General features: G+C 36.8%; 1 protein-coding gene across 1 annotated transcript in view; it reads right to left on the bottom strand.

The window, feature by feature from the left end:
* XRCC5 (X-ray repair complementing defective repair in Chinese hamster cells 5 (double-strand-break rejoining)) overlaps positions 1–19,343 on the bottom strand; it is a 41,984-nt gene extending 22,641 nt beyond the window's left edge. Inside the window, exons 1-12 of the mRNA XM_009996237.1 lie at positions 19,232–19,343; positions 18,509–18,692; positions 17,192–17,240; positions 15,606–15,728; positions 12,688–12,873; positions 9,680–9,794; positions 7,894–8,032; positions 6,002–6,114; positions 3,872–3,934; positions 3,057–3,194; positions 1,609–1,699; positions 285–418 (exon numbers count right to left, since the gene is read on the bottom strand). Coding sequence (XP_009994539.1) covers positions 285–418; positions 1,609–1,699; positions 3,057–3,194; positions 3,872–3,934; positions 6,002–6,114; positions 7,894–8,032; positions 9,680–9,794; positions 12,688–12,873; positions 15,606–15,728; positions 17,192–17,240; positions 18,509–18,692; positions 19,232–19,309 — 1,413 coding nt within the window. The 5' untranslated portion in view covers positions 19,310–19,343. The remainder of the gene's footprint in view (positions 1–284; positions 419–1,608; positions 1,700–3,056; positions 3,195–3,871; positions 3,935–6,001; positions 6,115–7,893; positions 8,033–9,679; positions 9,795–12,687; positions 12,874–15,605; positions 15,729–17,191; positions 17,241–18,508; positions 18,693–19,231) is intronic.
* Between the last annotated feature and the right edge of the window lie 160 nt (positions 19,344–19,503).

Genomic DNA, 19,503 nt, shown 5'->3' with positions numbered 1-19,503 from the left:
ACGCACAGAAAAATGACTAAGTGCCTGTGAATATCACTGATGCAGTTGCAGACACCTCTGCAAGGTATTGTTTTCCCTTGCTTCCTGGAAACTGGAAATTTTAAGAATAAAATCTGTCAGGGACAACATAGAAACCACTGACTACCTTATACTTAAATGCAAAAGAATTTATATTCCCACCTTCAAAATGCACATCTTTCTAATGGGAATCAGAGAAAGACAGAAAGGAGAAAAGTCTTAACAAAATAAGGTGTTTTTTTTCAATGCCATATCATTCATCTCACCTGATACAACCTCTGAAAATGAGGGTTTGGGATTTTGCTGGGCTTAAATAGGTCCTCAAAACTTTCTCCATCATCATCTTCATAAACCAAATTCATAGAATCAATCAGAGAGTCGACAGCAGATAACTGATCCACTAAGGCAGCAATTACAAACAAAGAAAAATTAAATACTGGATGTGTTTCTTGAAACAATTGATAAATGAAGATTCACTTCACAATGTTGAGATTTTGACCAAGTCACTGCATGTCACAGAATACACTACAGACATAGACCTGTCAATAAAGAATCTGGATAATGGACATTGTAATAAAAACCCCTGCTTTATTTAAGGACTACAATATAAAGTCATTAAGCCTTTCCTCCCCCTGCCCCCAAGACCTCAATTATTGCTGCCTTTCTACTTCCATTTTTCAATATGTTTTTATTTGCAACAGAAGGTTTATAGGCCACTTAGAAAAAAAGGAGAACAGTTGGTTTGAAAAACTAAATTTTAAAAGTTATTATTGCAAATTAACACAGTTCACAATAGCCAACCCTTGCTTTGGTAAGACAGGTTTTTGATTCGTTCTCAAACTGCTACAAGAAAATGGAAACTGTTTCAGAAACAACCCGATGTGCTTTATACAGCCTGATGCACAGATGCCCATTCAATGGATCTCATAACAAATTAATGAAGTGGGAGTGAATTTTAAACTACCTCCATTTCCACTCATTGCTGTGCAAAATTCGCAGAACAGCGAGTCAAGCTTTGTATGGCTCCATGTTCTATGGCTCTCCAAAGACACCCTCCATCAGAATATGAACGCTTTAAAAAGCAACGCTCTGCAGTCTTTGCACATTATATTAACAAATCATACTGCAACCAGTTACAGGGCAGCTTTGTACAAACAGAGCTGATGCCTCTATTGCAATTCTAGCTAGCTAATCATATATTGTAGCTCCTCACAAAGTCTGGCCATTTAGTCCAATAAGTGAGTTCAAAGGTCAAAGGATACAGAGGAGTAAATTCCAGATGTCTATCACAGAGATCCTATCAGACCAAAAACCCCCATAAACCAGAGCCTGAAGTCATTTAACAGGACAATTTAAAAAAAAATACCTGCAAACCCCAAGACTGCAACTAATCTGGCAAAGTTTGGATACAGGCTTTACACTTCAAGATGACATCACCATAATGTATTCCCAAAGGACTGGAGTTTTTTTTCCCAAGTTAAAATAGCGGCAAAGCTTATGTTTTCATTGAAAAGCCAAATATTCCAGCTCTTACAGAGTGTTCTAAAGGAAGACAAGTAGCTTACTTTGTTGAGTTGCCCAGAGTCTTACCTGTAGGAATGCATTTTTTATTGTTTTTCAAGGATGAAAATATGTACTGTCTTAAGTCTTCCATGTAGGGTAGTTGCACATAGATGAGACACTGAGAAAGAAAAAACAAACTGAGCTCAAGTAAAGAAATCCAAAGTATCCCAAAGTGCCCTATCAGGGCAATATTAACGTAAGAAAAACCCAAAGATCTAATATCTATGTGTATCAAAATACTTCCATTTACAGAGCAACACAGTTTTAACCAGAATAAAGCATGGCATTATTTTATAATATAGTGATGGCTACACTAATAATTTTTCTACTGATGGGATAAAGACCTCTCAGGTCATCCAATTCCTTTTTCTTGTGCAGAATTCCAATCAGCCAACCTTTAAATGCCCCATACATTGGTGCTTTGGGAGGCTTTCTCACAGCTTACTGTGTTTCAAAGTCAAAAGTTGGTTTTGGTTTAACATTCTCAGCCCACTTTTTTCTGTATTCAAATACCTCCTCCAGTTCTTACCACCCAAAATAATTCCTTTCCATCTTTTATGTTTATACTCTACAAAAGTCTGACAATTGTTACATCCACCCCCAGCTCCATCACTGCTTAGCCATGCTACATATACTTAGCTCTTTCAATAGTCTCGTAACTACAATCAGTGGAAACATATGCTGCAAAAATTCTGACATACTGTGTTGCTTCTGGTTCTCCCAGAATTAAAAAAATATTGCTTCAAATATGATTCTGCTGTGTACGTGACTTTTTTCCTAAGAAGCAAACTTCATTTTTTTCTCATGCCTTTTTTAATAACCTTTGCAAGGAAATAAATATACTACTGTTTTCCTAACTCTCCATAGGAATTTAAACAGCTTTAAATGCTGCGAGTCCTCCCCTCAGTTCCAGTTGACCAGGAAACCTAATGATAACAGCATAGTTGGACATGCTTGAAATGCCACACAAACTATCAAATTCAAATTTTGCACTATCAGGCAACCCAGAAATAAATCTGCAGTTTAATACAAGACTCCAGTGCAACTTTGGATTGTAAGCAGAGAGGCAGGTGGTAATGCAGCAAGAAAGCAGTGGTAACTTCTAACATAAGTATGTGATTAAAATGTTTCTAGATACCAAAAAAAGATTTCCAGAGTATCAAAATCAAATTATTACTGTGTTACTATTACATAAAAATCAGTATTATTTAATTCAGTCAGAGGACACTAATAGAAACTTATGGCATTATTTTTCCATGTATTTTTAATACAGAATTTTCTTAGTACTATTTACCATCTCCTTTTCCTAAAAATTGTACTGTTTCCTCAAAACACTCTGAAAAGTCACATTGATTTTTTTCTGTTATTACATAACACTGTAAATTCATATGGTTTAATTATGACCACTTACTAATTGGTATTTGTAAAGTATCAATACACAGGCTCTCTACAGAAAGGTAAGGGTGAAAAATTACCTCATATGCATCCTTAATATATGGAAAAGCTACCCCAACTTGTGGGTTGCATCTTCTATCATAAGCATAACGCACTACAGCTACCACGTTCAACTCATCCAGTGCATGAACAAGGGCAGAAAAAGCTACTGCTGCATTCTGGGGAAAAAAAAAGCAAATAACAAAAACAGTAAGCAAGTCCTGAAAGTTGCTTGTCTGCTAGAATACATCTTTTGCAGGGAATTAAACAGTACTGATTTAGTCAATACTAGTTCCCATCTCAGCTATAACTTCAACACAAGAATTTTTCATGTTTAAAAATGAAATGTGGCAACAGTGGATCCGTTCAAAGCTGAGAAAACTTTAGATCCAGCATATTGTACCTTTTCCACCAGGTGTGATGGGCTCTTCAGAAGTATTACGAGAGAGAAAGAAAGGGAAGTAAGCCAGACACCTAAAGGAACACATCACAGCACTCCAGTGAGATTTTTACCTCTAATATTAAAAATAATTCAGAGGTCTGTTCTAAATAACAACGACAGGGCACACAACTCATCTGCATGAAAATGGACTCAGGCACCAGTTCCAAGTTCCCTGTATCCTTCCACAAACATGGTATTTACCAGTTTCTCATAATTCATGAGATGGTATTAATTCAGGGTCTAATCCAACCTCTTTCCACCCTAACAGGCAAGAGAACAAGACCTCTGTAAGCTGCATTAAACATATTTGTTTTATTAGCACAGAAAGAAGGGACAACTTCAAGCAAGCGCCACCACTATTCTTTTCTGTTCCATGGCAAAATACCTTCAGCATTGAACTTCAGGTCACCTTACCTCATCATCTTTGGCTGCAAAGACCTTCAGAACCTGGTTGCCCATGTAGTAATGCCTCTGGATCTACAGATTCAAATGGTCAAGAGTTAGTCTGATCTAAAACAAATGGTGTTAATGTGACTGGACCAATTACATTATGAAACAACTAACACATTACTCAAGTGAGAACACACAAAATTTAATTACTGTGCATAGCAGTTAAAACCCTGTATAGGTTTCCTACCTCCATTTATCACTCAGTATGGATATTCACAGCAGGACATTCTCATACTTTCCTATTGATAGGCAGGACTGTGGTACCTGCAGCTGTTATCAGTCTGAATAATCCTGCAGTAACTCTAAAGACAGCACGGAAAACCATATGAACTAACAAAAGACCTAAACCTGACACCACATCAGTGTTATTAAATTTTCCTAGCAAAGCTATGTCAAAAAGGAGCTGAAAAACATTGTATCTTTAAATAATAAAGCTACTTCAACAGCAACCTGGAGCTGTGCTGGCAAGGAAGCACTTCTGTTAGCAAAGCTTATGCTGCTCATGAACATTGCTGACCCAAAAAACCCCAAAGTTTCATTAGGGGACATCGTTGAAATAGCTGGAGCTAGAGGCTGAGACACACACTGAGAAACACTAACAGTGGAAAACCTGTGACAAACACTTCACACTGTTCTAAACACTGGTTAAAACCACCTTTTTCATTTAAGAAAAATCCCTTCAAATTATACTGTCTTCAAACTAACCTGGAGTTTCACTGTTAAGCAAATTACCATAATGCTATTGAAGCCGGTGATAACTTGCATCAGAGCAGATCTACTTAAAGCACCATTCTTCAATTCAGGTTATTCTACCTGCAATTATTCTTTGCCTTTAAACACTCAAAATTTTGATTTCAGTACACTATAAATAACTAGACATATCATCAGACCTTTTTTGTTTGCAAGAAAATGATCCCTTGGTAATATTTTCAAGTATTATTTCTTGATTTGCATGGCATTGCTTATAAATTAAAAATCAAAGTTTCAATGGCCTCTGATCTTCTTTCCAGAGGGATGTGAATAACTCAGAAAAATAGTATGAGGTGGTTCTATTCCTTCTTTAATTATGCATTTGGAGCTGTTCCAGTTTCTATAGTTAATAATAAATTATGTTTTCTTCAAAGTTCTTAAAAGCAACTAATTATTATAAAACATACATTTGGATAGTATTATGATTCCAAACAATAACATTCAGGAGCCAAAACATAAGGAAAATATGGGTCTTAAATTCCAGTTTTAGTTGAAAACTTCTATCTATAGACTGTAATTCTAATCTGGCAATCATATGTATATGTATAAAATAATTTTACTTCACTGAGGTCTATGCATCTACTATTGGGGATATCACTCACACTCACAGTTACAGGACCAGAGCAGACTTTAAGATGCAATTCCTGTTTAAGATGTAACTCCTATTCCTTATGAATTCTACAGCCAAAAGAAGCACATTATTAAAATTATCAAAAGGAATAAATATTTTGTGTACTGAAAATAAATATAGAAGCAGTCTGTAAATCAGTTCAAGCATATTTATGTGAAAAGTATCCCTACAACTAATTATATTCCTACAAATAATTATGTAATAACTATGTATTTGAAGGTATTACCACACTATCTGGTGTGAAATGAGAATGAATGCAGACAGTTCTCAGCCGTCATTATTTCTTTCATTTTGATAGAGAGGCTTCTTCTGTTGAAAAGAACACACTCAAGGCTGAAAAAAGCCCAAAAATGCTTCTGCGAGACCTGAACAGAAGACAGACCATCTGCTGTTGCAGATCTGCCATCACTATTTAAGTCTGTGAGATGAAATGAGACTACAATACCTCTGTCTCCACTTTGAACAGATCTGAGCTGAGTGGCTGTTGCTTCACTTGAGGGCACAATGGCCACTTTCATGAGCTTCTTCTCTCCTTTACAACACTATGTACTCTCTGCGTCTACTAGAACCAGCAAGCAAGTCAGCCCTGACAGCAGATGTCTCAGTTCTGATACCACAACCCAGTGCAACACCACAACTTCAGTGTATTCCAACTGAAATCCACTGTCTTGAACAACCCAGGAAGACAAGTGGAAAGAAGTTTAGTACTGTACCTGAGAGGATCTGCTGAATCCCAAAACAGAAAAACATTTTGCTTCTGTTTTGTATTTCATTTGCTCTTCATCTTCCTTGGAAAAAGGAACTATATCACTCCCGTAGCGAAACCCTGGAGAACAAGAGAAAAGCATCTGGTAAGCACATGGGTCTAAAATTCTGTCACTGAAATTAGCTCTCTGAATACTTTACCAGTGCATGCATGTCCCACAGCTATGCTCCACAAACACTCACCAAATTACTTTCCCTGTTAATAAAACAAACCACTCACCCCAAAGACATTTTGTACTTCACGAACAGCAGTTGCATTCCTTGTACATTATTTTATGCAACACACCTGCCTTCAGAGAGAGCAGGAAAGAAAATAAGTGAACTGAACTGTCTTTCTATACATTTCTGCGTTTTGCTTCTCATGCCTTACAAAGATATGTCCACAAAACAGGAAGCTGTTAAGCTTGTCAGAGGTATCATCCGTTCCAATTGCTTACTCTCCCACCTCAAGCTACAATATCTTCCCTGTAATATCATCACTTTATTATACTGTCACAGTCTAAGGATTATATCCTCAGGTGTGAAGAAAGCAGAAGGAACAGAGGTAAATCTCTGGATGGAAAACCTATATGCAGATAATGTTTGAATGCACAATATTGTTTAATTATGACATTTCTCAAAATGTCCACAGAAGTCAATCAGTAGCTCTTAAACTGCAAGAAATATCACACCGTTGATACAGAATTTTTAATCCCTTTTGTTCACATTGAATTATTTGTCACTTCTTCATATTAGTGTCTCACTACTGTTCACCAGCTTGGGCAGTCAGGACATGAGCAGAAAATGGCCATAAATGCTTCAGAATAAATGAAGTACAGAAAGTGAACTAGTTTGGTGGGGTTTTTTTAACTAAAACTTTTAAAATTATAAAATATACATAGACTATCAGCTTCCAGCTATTATTTCTGCTCTAAAAAACAAAGAATATCACACTGTAGTTGGGACACTTATCTGCTGTTGCTACAGAACACCTCTGATGACCACAATGGAAAGAAATTAAAGTAAAATACAGTTTTGCTCTTCATTTTTCTATTTTATTTGACAGCACTTTGTATACTGAAAACTGAATAGTTCTGCCCTTTGTAGTTCATACATTTCTCTCATTTGTGTGGGATTCAAATAGCACATGAAAGAAAAATACTAAAATAATCTATCTATAAAATTGCAAAAAAATAAACATATTTGCTTAACGCCCTTTTCAAAAAGTAGACTATTGCATACTGTTTCTGGGCCCTTCGGTCTTCTCAGAAATTTCTACTCAGAAAGAAGCTGAAGGTATTGTGAGAAATGGTAGCCTCTGTGACAGCATCGGCCTGCAACAGTTATAAAAGTAGTATTCTGCACATCACTACTTCAGATTGAAACTGTCATGGAATTTCAACAGCCAGTAGGCTCTTGAACACTAAAATTTCCTTTAATGTTTTCATCTTCCCTAGTGCAGAAAATACAGAACAGTTGTTTATCTAGAAGAAAAAGCAGTGTTACGGAGGTGTTAATGTTATCGGGACAACTGCAGATTTGAAAACAGAAGAGGCAGCAGTACTATTCACCACAGAACTGAGATACAGTCCTCCACAGAATACAGTTTAGGGAGCTGTAGTGCTTTCCAAATTCCACCTGGTATTATTATTGTTGTTCCTATTACTGGCAAAAGTAAGACTTCTTAAAATATGTGAAGACAAAGAGTCTCACATAACAGTCTCTGTGTTCCATCAGATTACAGAGCTTACGTTCTAAGATCACAGCTAGGCTTCAAAGTATAAAACTAAAAGCCCTTAGGTGATTTCAGAGTATGACACATCTCTGGTTTGTCTTCAGGGTGCACAAAAAGAAGCCATACCTTGAAGAGTATCATCTTTCTGAACTTCTGTCTCATCATCATCATTCAAGCAGTAAACAGTTTCTCTTTGCACATCGTCTTTTTTGAGGGTTTTAGCATCCACAACTGTCCAAACCTTTTTCAACTTCTCTTCTGTGACCTTTGTATCAGAATTTTAAAAAAAGGAATATTTAACATTTCATTGGGATCCAGAGTGCTCAGCAGAACATGTAAAAAAATTATCAGAACAAGTGCTGTGCTATTTTACCAATAAGGGGCTGATAATGACAACCCCAAACACGCATCTCTGGCTGCTACCACAGTGCACTCAGCACAATATTTCATCTATACGAGACCTAACACCTAACCTGTATCATATTGACTGCATCTTGTCTTCATTAGACATTCAAGTCGTGGGCTAAGTCATTTGTGCACATCTTTTAGTCACAGGATACACATAACTTGACTGCTCTGTATTTTACCTCCTCCACCTACAAAAACGCTTTTGATAAAGCACTAAGATATATGTTAAAGATAGAAGAAGACTGAATGTTCATTTAGTTTGCCCAAGTTTTGCACCAGGGTTACTACACTACAGAATAAAAATGAAGCTTCCCCAAAAGGCAGAAAAATATCCCACCTGCATTACAGGACTGGGAGGGGAAAGATGGAATAAGTATCTGCAATAAGTGAATGTTTAATACCTACAGGGAAAGAAAAATGCTTTATTTTCTCTCTATTTAAGTGAAATTGATAGTATACTTAGTGAATGGGAAATAAAATGGAGAACTAGTCAAAAAAAAAAAAGACAGATTACAGCAGTAGATGTCACAAATCTACTCATAGCTCTGATTCAACTGCTGTGTAACCTCAGGCTAGTAACTTGGTTCAGGTTCCTTACTCTCTCAAGGTTCATTTATTTTGTGTGTAAACATCTTTGGGAGGGCATTCCTACACTGTATTTGTACAGGTCTGGCACATTATCCTAATAAAAAAAAATGTTGAATATGTATAAATAGAAAGCTAGGAGCAGAGACCTTTTCAAGGAGAGTATATAAGAAATCAGGTATACTTCAGCTTCCTAATACATCCTCCTAAAACTCTGCAATATCAGCCAGACTCTTAATCTTATGTTCAAATAAACCTATTAATCTCTATCTCACCAGATCCATCATACTATATAGTTACCTATTACTTATTAAATAACTGGAATTTTTCACATTTTGTGTGTTTAAATACACTTCTTCCTAGCAGTGTTACTGACCCATATAAATTGTACATGAAACAGACCGTGTCCAAGCTTTGCCAAACAGTATAAAGCAAACAGGCTGAAAAAAAATACCATTTTTCGAACTCTGAAATAACAATAGATGTGATTTGAAACAATAGCTGTTAATACATTTACACCCACCATTTTACATACACATGGGCATCATTCCTCTCATGCCTAGGGCTGAAGAAAAAAATATATTAAGTCTCATCAAGCTGCAGACATATCACTGAAGTGGAATGGAAAGCTTCACACAAGTGCAATATTCTTAATCAGGTTCATCAACTTCAATACCATTAAGTGTCACAGTGTAGATAGCTGAATTTTAGTTCTTTACCACATGTGTACAATATGGTGAAGTTAGAGTTGCTGTGGGAACCACAGTTTCAGCTGTACTAGCTTCTACACACAAAATTTCTCTCATAATTATTCTGGATGTTGTTTTATCCCTTGTTTTCTTGGCTTTAAAGAAGAAACACACAGATGCATCTAATTTGCCGCCAAAATACACTAAGACTTACAACTTTATTAACTTACTGATTTGTAGGCCACAATTCTTATAGATAAATTAGAACCAATAGTGAGCTGGCAGGGCCAAGCTGTAGGTCTTCTTTCTATTTTCTTAAACATTGAAAGACGCTCCAGGCTCTCCCTAAATGAAGGAATCAGGGAAAAAAAAGCAATCAACTCTGGTGAACTGTAATAAAATATTACAGACAATACTCTCTTCAAGGAGATGTAAGAGTCCCATTTTTCCAGCTTAGACTGCATAGTGTCAGAAAGTAAACTATATGAATAATAATGCCATTAACTACTGCCAGAAAAGAGAATGAAAAGAAGAGGTGGTGTGAGATTCTTCCCATCTCAAGGCTTCATGATGGTGTGACATTAGGGCTTACAGACAATACATGTCATGTGATGCAACTACACAGTTCCTTATTAAGCATTTTACATTCATCTGTGCAAGCCCAGTTAGGGCACGTAGTTAGCTGAACAACCCAGACTAGAAAAGGCTGCTTCTCTAAGCAGTAAAATGCTTTCTCCAATGGAGGTGAAGAAATAAAGAATCCAATTTCAATTAACAGGATTTTGTTTGTGTGGTAATTAACTTTTAACACTTTTTTTATACTAATGAACTCATTATTTTCAGGGCATTCAGTTAGAGTGAAGCAAATTACTTGGAATATTTCTAGCCTAAACAGCATATGTGCAGGTTCATAAAACACACAAAAAAGGAACTGTAATGATTTTACACTAAAAAGTGTTAACTCAATCACACCACTTTAAACAATGAAGTCCAAAAATTGAAAATTGTCAGTAGGTTGAAGTAATCTCTAATACACTATTGGGAAATCAAATAGGTTTGCACCCCAGAACAGCTATCAGCTAATACAAACTGTACCAGATACTTTGCTGTAAATTTCCACTATAGAGAAAACACTTTTTTTTTATTGCACAATGAAGCACAGATAAGAGTGTTGACCTCAATTTTTACATATGTTGATAAAGCCCAACAATCTACCTCTCTCTTGATTAAAGCACTTGTCTGGCAGAAATTAAGATCAATTCCTAAAAACATTCAGTAAAGAATTCAACTTGGAGGTCTACTTTTCAATGTTCTTAGGGTGAGAAGGTTGGGTTTTTTTATTCGAATAGAAGCACAATGAAAGGAGAAAATGCCCTGGGATTTTTATTATGAGATAAACTGTGTATTTGCTTTATTATGTTTTTTTCCCTTGGGGAAAGGAATGAAGGAAAAATTACTTTTTCCTCACAATATAGACATATATAAAGGATTTTTTAAAAAATAACCTGTTATATCATTAAAATGACAGCAACATATACATTCAGGGATGATGTGAAAATCAAGTACCTAAGTGTGAAATGCCTAAATATGTAACTTAAGCTCAATTTATTAACTTTAACCTTTATTATATTTATAGAAGATAAATGTTTCTTGTTATCAAAGAGGACCCAGCCAATAAAACCCTAGTAAACGCATATTTCAACTTTTGTTTAAAAAATATACCTCTTCTCTGCTGTCTAATCTCTTCCCCCAAAACTAGAGGCAGCAGAAGTACCTCCTATCCAAATGTCAGAACATCAAACCCTAAAACAATACAACAGAATTTTCTCCCTTTCCTGGCATGACTGATTTATTGTCAGAAAAGTTGAAGTGTTTTTACCAGCAGGAGTAATTAACATAGGAAACAGAGAGTGTATCTGAGCTAGTAAATGATCATGACAGATTTGCAAGGCTAATTTCACAAAGCTTGATAAGCAACTTAACTGCATCTAAAGCCACACATTCTTAAACAACTAAAGCTTTCATCTATTAGTCAAATACCTATTTAACCAAAGATTTTTTATTTCCCCTGAAAGCACAAAACAAAGACAGCTTATACAGTAGCAAGAGCCTGCAATAAACAAAATATAAAGGAGCTACATAGTAGCTTCATGCATATGGATTATCCTAAAGGATGAAGGGGCCCAGAAAGATAATGCTTTTCTGTGCAGTTTTCTGATGCAATGACAAAGCCTGCTTTTTTCTCAAGACTCAAGCTGCTCCATTGATAGCACAGAATACATTCACACTGATACACGTTTCTTCACTAATCCACACTAATGCTCAAATAACAGTTTAACTGGCTGCTGAGGTGCAAAGAATTTCAGTTGGGCAGGGCAAGGGAAGGAAATCCCAGAAATCAAATGAAGAATTATCAGCATGCAAACTTACAGGTAACTCATCTAAAAATTACACTTGACAATCACATTGCAGCCATGGTCTACACAGGTTCCTGAAAAAGGCATTGTCTACAATATTCCACTTCATAATTGTAGAACAGAACTACTAAGACAATAAAACCAGATTTTTATAAGGCACATTGATGCATTTTGAGTGAGTGCCTTTGCATTTCCCCACTGAGACAACACCTGCATGGATTGGGTATATCATTGGGTGTATTTCAGACACACATTTTTATTCTTTCATTAAGGAAACAAAGTGAAAAAACATGTTTTAATTCTTATATTAGAAAAGCTGCTAAAAAAGTAATATTGCTTGGCACAATGGCACAGTAGTCTGTGATTAAAGAGCAGAATTCAACAAACAACATTGCTCAAAACATTTGTCAGGTGTTTGATAAATTAGTGAGGTAAAAGAAGTCTCAGATCCAAGAACAAAGGCTACTATTAAATGCAAATGTTTTGCTTGCACTGTCATAAATTCCAACTCCTTCCAAAACATGCTTTTCAAACCTAATTTATAGAAACATTCTCTTCAAAACCTACTAAAGGTGGAAGAAAACTTTTTTCTTTAAATACAGATACAGAAAATTCCATTTCCAGTGAAAGCTGTAAGCTTTTCATTCTATTCTAAAGTCACTACAGAATCTGTTTGAAAAGAACTGAGTGTACAGTAAATAAGGAACATTACTGGCTTCAGTGAAACTGGAAGCCAAGTGACTGATTAATTAATTCCATATTCTGAGGAAGAAATCAGAAAGTAAACTTACAGTGCGATAAAAAGGATTAGCCATGTTTACCTGAAAGTATAGATTTCTTCCAGCCCTCCTTCTTCATCCAAAGTATGCATCAGCTTCCTCACCACATCAATGCCTTCCTTCTGTTTTTGAGTTAAACCCTTTCTTGGAAAATAATTTCTGTGCATTTCAGAACATCTGGCACTTGCATCTCCACCCCCATCATCAACATCCACTGTAAAAGGCAGGCTAAGAACACAAGCAGAAGCAGTTAGTTGGACTTACTTGTTAATAACCAACCAAAACAAATTTCATCAGAATCAGCAATTTTTATCTAGCTGCAGTCAGATGTTTGCAAGACACATGAAACAGTATTTCAGGTCTACTTGGCATTGGTAACATCTTGACTGGAATGCTCCACCAGTCCTGGCATCATACAGCAAAGAGGTCCACATACAGGAAAGGATTAGGGACTAAAGATGATGATTAGAAAATGAGATCTATGAAAAAAGATTGAGCAAAATAAAGCCTGTAGGGAAGAGAGTGAGGGCATGACAGTCTTAAACATAAAAGGCTACTGCATAGAGAAAGGGAAAAATTGGTACCTCATATTCAGCCTGCACTCAAATTGCACCATAGACTCAGGTCAGACATTCAAATACCTGATAAAGGCATCTCTAAACCAACTGCCTGAGGAAACAGTCTCCATCACTGGAAACCTTTATAAAAAGATTAGAAAAACAGCACTCTGCAAAGACATAAATACAGCTGACCCAGTTTGATGTAGAGGATTGCTCTACATTACTTGTTTAAAGGCTGTTCCAGGCCTGTAATTCTGTATTGGCTCTAAATGTTAGCAAACGGGACTTTCCCTGCAGTGGGGCTATTAGGAATTTCTAGAATAAATTTTACTATTTGAGATTTTAATAGCTTACATTAATAGGTGAATTTTGAACTGAAGATGACACATTTTCCTGCACTTCAAGAATTGGATTTTAAAATTTAGCCAGGGGTTACAGATAAAATGGTTTCACTGCTCTTCAAAATACGAGATTTAACCAAGAATAATAGCCACAGAAAAGAGAGATGTGCAAGATTGTCCTCTCTGTTCCCCCAGATGTATTATGTTTTTAAAAAAGCAGCCTCCAGACCTCGATCTTACATTCACCTCATTAGTCCTCACTAAACTCACCTGTGGAGCAACATACAATAAGCAGAGTTAACAACCTGCACAACAGAGACATATAGTAGGATTCAATATCAGGTTTCAGCAGTATTTGATACATTTATAGGAAGCAGCTTTCACAAAGAAAAACTGTATTTTAAAGCTGTTAGAAGAGCAAAAAGCTTCAACCCCTAGATACATAAAAGTTAGATTACTTAATTATGCAGTGCTTAGAGACTCCTGTGATGAGAACTGTGTAATACCCAAAGCTAAGCAGCGCTCAGCATGTGCTCGGTGCTTGACAACAAGAAGGAAAACCAACTATCTGCCACAAGTTACAACCTAAACAATAAAAAGGGCATAAGAGATAGAAGCATGGGGTATAACAAAAGGACAAGGTTTAGCAAGACATGGTTTTAAAACAGTATCTTGAATATTTTACATTTGTACATGTATTTCTTAAAGCATCATTTACTCCTGTGGCTGTGAGACAAGGTGTAAGTCTGCAGCTGACGCTGTAACAACATTTCCCTAGTACTTCTTCTGTTAGCCATAGGGCTAACATGGGGCTTTTTCATTGCCACATTACATAGAATAACTAAAGACATATCAGAAATCTCACAGAATAAAACTACAAGGTTAATCTGTGGTGGTAGCATCTGTGCTAGAGTGTACAGCAAACTACAGACACAGAGACAAGGTAGCAGGGTCTAAACATACTAAAATTAGATCGTGAAAGATCTGACTCTGACTGGCAGTATGTTCATGGTATTGTGTCTCCACTGCCTCCAGTGCCAATAGCTCAGATAAGCTAGAAGGGGCACATGATAGCATTTGGAAAACATACCTCCTTTTGCTGTGTAGACAGAATCCAAGAGTAGCCTGAGACCTTTCCATTCAGCCTCTCCCATGTAGAGGCAAAAAATAAATTATGTGAGGGATCAGTCCATGATTCTCAGTCACTCTTTTCTAACTAATCCCTCTTGCAGGTGAGTCTGCAAATAACTTAAATGAATTTATCAGGTTCACAACACTGCCCCTTACAGAACACTAGATCTAGGTGAAAGTAAAACCCAAAAGGTCAGAAATAAAACTGCAGCTTTAATTTTCTCCTGTGAAATTATTTGTTATAAACAGCAAACATGAACATTCATATTAAGTTTTGCTTTATAATAAACTGACCTATATCTTACTGTGTTACTATCATGTGCAACAACTAATGCAGATCTCAGCACTACCATTGATTGTTCAGATCAATGCTTAGACCTATACCAAGACAGGCAAAAAGATTCCTGTCTTAACATGTAAGACATTGCTTCCATTTTCCACTTCCTTATTCCAAGTCCATCACAGTGAATATAACCCTTCTCTTCAGACTTGTCTACTGAGACTAGAATCAGGCTATAAACACCTGTAACACTACCTTGTTAATTCTTCCCTTACCTAAAAGGATCTAGGCTGTTGCTGTGATAAAACTACTGCCTTACTGAGGCTATTTCTGGCTCATTGTTTCCCATTTTCCTGCTTATAGAGAGATCTTTTGTCTTCTGTTTTAACTTTGGCTCTAAGCTTAACTGGAGAAGTCATCATTTTACCATGTATTTGCACATCACTTAATCCAGAGGACTTGGTTCATAACAGAAATTAATGGCATGAGTAATTGACATCAGTAGTTATAACAATCACATTACATACTGGCACACCTCTATAGAAACACTACTCCAACAGACAGATCACCAGCCCCTTCAAGATCATTATTAAGGATTATTTCCCTTTAAAAAATGGCATCATGTGTAACAGCCACTTCCATACTTACAAAAATTGAAGTGAAATTCCTGTTTTCTTCAAGTTAGCAATGATAATTTCCAGTTGATCCTCACTGACAGGACTACTAAGGTCTGTAAACACTTCAATGTGTCTCTTTTCGTATTTCTTGCCTCTTAAAATACAAAAACAACATTTACATGTATCAGAAATATTTAAAGGCCTTTTTCTAATTCCTTACAAAATGCAAGCTTTAATAAAGTAATATACTTGCAAAAAATAAACAAATCTACTAAGTTTTTCTATTATTGCTCATATTATTTATAGTAACTTTTAAACTTTATAAGATTTGCCCTTCTCACTCCTAGCCCTTAAAATTGAGGACTGTAGTCCTGTGACTGCATAAATCACTAACCACATCTAAGTGAATGGAACTCTGCCAGTTTTCAACAATGTGGAGAAAATGTTCATAAAACGCGTTAGATTGTTTATAGATTACACTGGATATTTCCTTTGCAATTGCCTGTCCCTGTGAAAATGGAAAATATTTTAAATTACTGTTGCAGGCAGAGGTTCCATTGTACTAATTCAGTGGATTCAGTGGATAAGATGGACTTTAGAGCCTACTCAGTAAGCTAAGAAGTAGTAAAAACAAACCAAAAATGTGTCAACTACGGAAAAAAATAAGTTTAACCAATTTGGTTTTCACCTGGATATTCAAGCATAAGAGTGATTTTCTTGAATTTTTACCCAATAGTATTTTCTTAACTGACTGGTAGACTCTGCATCAAAAGGTTCGGTGCATAAAAGCAACTTACCCAGAATATAACAAAAGCAATTGGTCCATAGGTATTGAAGGTTATATTGCCATAAACACAGAGCTTTTAATTCACAAATCACCTTTAACATTTAAAGTCACACAGGTCTCCATGCTGATTAAATAATAAAAATACAAATTGCATCACTAAGTCTAGTCATCTGCATTCACAACTCTAACAACATGTTCAATCTCTGTTTTGAGAGAAAGAAAGGCTACCTTCCTTTCCCTGGACCAAACAGCCAGATTTCTAGTCACCCATTCATTGACAACTTTGTAACACTTGTGCCAACATTTTCTTTCAGCTAAATATGGTGGGTTTTCCTATTGCACACTTACCTCCCACACCCTGGTATTTACAAACAGCCCCCTTATCTCCAACAGCCTTTAAGTTGCTGGGCTGAACAAAGTCATCTTTCTATTTTTTTTTCCTTTTTTCCTTGCAAGATATGCCTTTACCCTTATAAACTCAGTGGCCCTTTTCCATGCATGCTGGCATCTGAATCAATGTTTTTTTGAAAACAGCTCATGAGAAATCTGACACTAAGTGAAGTCTTTGTGCCTTGTATAAAGGCATTAATATTCTCCTGAACTTACTGCAAAGTTCCCAGTTGCATCAGAAAGCTCTTAGATTGTCTGGAGAACCTAGATGCCTCCTGGGGATTTTTCAGGGACAGACTCCTGTAGTGTGGTTTTATTTTTTTTCATAAAAAGCATTTTTCATATTTACACAATCCTGGAAATGTAGTAAGATAAGAAATCAGCTCAGCTCTAAAGTGCAAGGTCAGAACTCTGTAAAAGGCTTTGGGTTACATACTCACATTGTTTCCTTCTGAAGCAAGTCCATACACACAATAATAGCATCCAGAACTAAGCAAGTTTAAGAAAAATCTTATGTCACAAAATTGTTTTTCCTATGAAATAATAATCTGTTTTCACCTTCTCCCAAACACTGACAAACATGCATTTTATTTAGCAAGCAAATTACTTTCTGACCCAAGTGGTCTTCAAATATCTCCTGTGCAAGAAATTCCTATATAACCTGTTCTGTGATGTTGTCTCCTTCCCATTTGTCTGATCTGATGTTTAGAGCCCAGTCTTTTAACTGTAAATGAGGAGGCTCAAGTCCAAGGAAAGAGCAATCTACCCTTCCCTACATTACTTTGAAACCACCAACAGAATTCACTTGCACTTTTGATACCATTTTCTCATGCAAGTTTTCCTTCAAAAACACATCTCACATCTGGCAATCTCTCAATAGCTTATTCCACAGCACAATTTTTATGGGGAGTGTATTTTTATCACTGTGTCCACTGACTGGAGAAGGATCATGCTAAGATGCAGGTGCCTGGCTGCACGCTTCTCTGAAGCAGCTCTGACAGTCTGAACTGAGATTACTACAATCATTTTATGGCCAGAAAGAGGGAAGACAACATGTGGAGTTAGAACAGTGTGTAAATAAAACACACAAAGGGACACTGTAGAGATTGCCATCTTTCAAAAGTCTTGACTTTCTGCAGTTCACAAAGAATACGTTAAAACACAAAAACATTCAAATCAAGAAGTGCCATTTGGCAATGCTAGAAATACTTTAGATAGATATCAACATGATAAACTTCTATTCTGCTTCGTCTAGCTTCTGGTACTTCATAAGTAATATTTTCATTTGATTAAAAAAGCCTAAACAAAGTTCTGCAATACTTTTTTTAAAACACACGCCTTATTTTAGGCCTAAAACCCTTCAGTGAATAAATTTTTCCTCATAATCAAGCTAAACCTCCCTGGCACAACTTGAGGTCATTTCCTCTTGTACTATTGCTTGTTACTTGGAAGAAGAGGCCAACACCCACCTTGCTACAACCTCTTTTCAAGTAGCTGTACATTATTGTTATCTTTGTTCCTTTTAATTAACAGAACAGTTCATAAAAGCAATGATTCCCCAGGGCCAAGACTCCATCTGCTAGCCTAAAAAGAAAAAGCAGCTAATCTGCTTTTGAACAAGCTCACAACCACAAATTAGCTGAACTTTGGCAGTAGCTAAAACTTCCAAGTTAAATCTGAGTCCATTTCACAACATTAACTCCCTGTCTCCTGCTTATCTGAATCAGTTCAAGCAGTGGTCTACAAGAAAAGGATACAGTCTGCTTGTTCAGAGCCTGGTTTGATCACATCTTCAATGTCTTTCAGCAGATCAAAATCTGCTAGCATTAGTGACCTGTGTACAGTAATGTTTTGGTATTGATCCCCACTGGCCAGGCCATTCCTAGTATCATCTGTGCCAAACAAAACTACAGCAACTTCATCTTTACTTTCAGCAAAAACCTGGAAACAGAAAATACAAAACAAGTATAAACACACTGGGAGATTCATACACCCATGGTTAGGTAGGCTCAAGCAAGCTGAACTAATCTTGAAGCAATGTCAAGTACAGTGAATTCCCTTTTTCTTCCTTTTTCAGTGCTAGCCTATCAAAATGTTACCTTACAGAGAGCTCACTAATTAAACTAACAGACTGATATGAAGGTATCTGGCATAAAACAAGTAAAACTGGCTGACTCACTCAGCCAATGAGTCTTCAGCATGATAAATCTTGAGAAGGTTGAAACATTTTAGATAAGAGAGTCCTCTTTTTTCCCACGTAAGTTTCTACTGCCGTAAGGAAAAAGAGTGACCAACCCAACCACATCTCTACAACAGCCCAGCTGTGACAAAGAGCACTGTCACTCCTGCATTAGCACGGACTAATTCGGATGCATTTCTCACTTCTTTCAATTATCAGTAGACGAGGAAAATACTTCAGAGACGCCATTGCTTCCTCTCCCCTTGTAACAGGTTTTAACCACAGGAGAAGCCACACGTACCTGTCGCTGCACAAACTTCGTCATCACCTTCTTGGCTTGTTCCAGCGGGGACTCCCCCTCGGCAGCCGAGCAGCCCATGGCAAGGCCCACGTCCAGGCACAGCACCGTGGCTGCCTAGGAAACACAACGCCCAAGGGGAATGTGCCGGTTCCTCGAAGCCAAACGTACCTTCAGGTCCCCGAACACGAACAGATAAGACTCCAGCCCGTGTCAGAAGAGAACTCAACGCAGTTCGCACCCAGAAGACTCAGACACACCCACCCACCCGCACC

Source organism: Chaetura pelagica, unplaced genomic scaffold, assembly GCF_000747805.2.
Source record: "Chaetura pelagica isolate M959 unplaced genomic scaffold, ChaPel_1.0 scaffold3, whole genome shotgun sequence".
In the NCBI taxonomy this organism is placed as follows: domain Eukaryota; kingdom Metazoa; phylum Chordata; class Aves; order Apodiformes; family Apodidae; genus Chaetura; species Chaetura pelagica.
The sequence above is the reverse complement of the archived record's forward strand: the minus strand, read 5'-3'. Positions and strand labels throughout refer to the sequence as shown.